Source organism: Schistocerca serialis, chromosome 7, assembly GCF_023864345.2.
Source record: "Schistocerca serialis cubense isolate TAMUIC-IGC-003099 chromosome 7, iqSchSeri2.2, whole genome shotgun sequence".
In the NCBI taxonomy this organism is placed as follows: Eukaryota; Metazoa; Arthropoda; class Insecta; order Orthoptera; family Acrididae; genus Schistocerca; species Schistocerca serialis.
In genome coordinates this window covers 322,162,442-322,163,931 of record NC_064644.1, presented here as the reverse complement: position 1 = coordinate 322,163,931, position 1,490 = coordinate 322,162,442, and the positions used below count along the sequence as shown (strand labels likewise).

The 1,490-nt window shown below is 41.5% G+C and overlaps 1 protein-coding gene across 1 annotated transcript; it reads left to right on the top strand.

Annotated features, from left to right (window-relative positions):
• The first annotated feature begins 583 nt into the window (after positions 1–583).
• LOC126413041 (clustered-asparagine-rich protein-like) lies at positions 584–1,123 on the top strand. Its single transcript, XM_050082937.1, has one exon. The coding sequence runs from the start codon at positions 584–586 to the stop codon at positions 1,121–1,123; it is 540 nt and encodes a 179-aa protein (XP_049938894.1).
• The last annotated feature ends 367 nt before the right edge of the window (positions 1,124–1,490 follow it).

Here is a 1,490-nt window from a genome sequence, read left to right as displayed (position 1 = left end):
CTAGTGAGGAAGGGGAAGTAAAATTCTTGCAGAAGCTACAAATACCTGGGAGCAGTAATAGAAAAATTTGATGCATGTGACAAGAATACATTTCCAGACTAACAGTGGAAGAGAGAGCTGCTAAAGCTTTCCATGCGACAATACGGAACAATAATATTCGGCAGGACACAAAGAATAGAAAATTTCACTGTGTGCTAGAGGACATGGTTCCTTGCAGCGTTCAGATGTGACTTCAAATAAGAAAATTCAGGGAGAAAAATTAAACAGTGGAAATGTACTTCGTGGGAAGACGTCTGCGGCTAACGAGTTAAGATGCGAAGTAAGGAGGTGAATTGCGATAATGCGCTCCATAACGAAACCTTTGGAGGAGATATGGAGGTGACTGGTGATAAAGTGCTCCATAACGAGAACTTTGGAGACTATATGGAGGTCAATAACGATAACATCCTCCATTAAGAAAACTTTGGAGAAGGTGTGAAGGTGAATGGTGATGTACTCCATAACGAAAACTTTGGTGGAGGTATAGACGTGAATGGTGATAACGTGCTCGATAACGAAAACTTTGGAGGAGATATTGAGGTGAATGATAATAAAAGTGTTCCACAATGAGAACTTTGGAGGAGGTATGGAGGTGAATGGTGGTAACGTGCTCCATAACGAAAACGTTGGAGGAGGTATGGAGGTGAATGGTGATAAAGTGCTCCATAACGAGAACTTAGGAGACGGTATGGAGGTGAATAACGATAACATCCTCCATAACGAAAACTTTGGAGAAGGTATGGAAGAGAATGGTGATGTACTCCATAACGAAAACTTTGGTGGAGGTATGGAGGTGAATGGTGATAATGCGCTCCATAACGAAAACTTTGGAGATATGGAGATGAATGACGATAAAGTGCTTCATAACGAAAACTTTGGAGGAGGTATGGAAGTGAATGCTGATAAAGTGCTCCATAATGAAAACTTTGGAGGAAGAATGGAGGTGCATGGTGATAACATGCTTCATAATGAGAACTTTGGAGGTGGTATGGAGGTGAATGTTGATAAAGTCCTCCATAACGAGAACTTTGGAGTCGGTATGGAGGTGAATAACGATAACATCCTCCATAACAAAAACTTTTGAGAAGGTATGAAGGTGAATGGTGATGTACTCCATAACGAAAACTTTGGTGGAGGTATGGACGTGAATGGTGATAACGTGCTCCATAACGATAACTTTGGAGGAGATATGGAGGTGAATGATAATAAAAGTGCTCCATAATGAGAACTTTGGAGGAGGTATGGAGGTGAATGGCGGTAACGTGCTCCATAACGAAAACGTTGGAGGAGGTATGGAGGTGAATGGTGATAAAGTGCTCCATAACGAGAACTTTGGAGACGGTATGGAGGTGAATAACGATAACATCCTCCATAACGAAAACTTTGGAGAATGTATGGAAGTGAATGGTGATGTACTCCATAACGAAAACTTTGGTGGAGGTATGGAGGTG

What these genes read in the sequence shown, in the direction of transcription:
- LOC126413041 (XM_050082937.1), top strand. Translation starts at nt 584, where the DNA reads ATGATAATAAAAGTGTTCCACAATGAGAACTTTGGAGGAGGTATGGAG.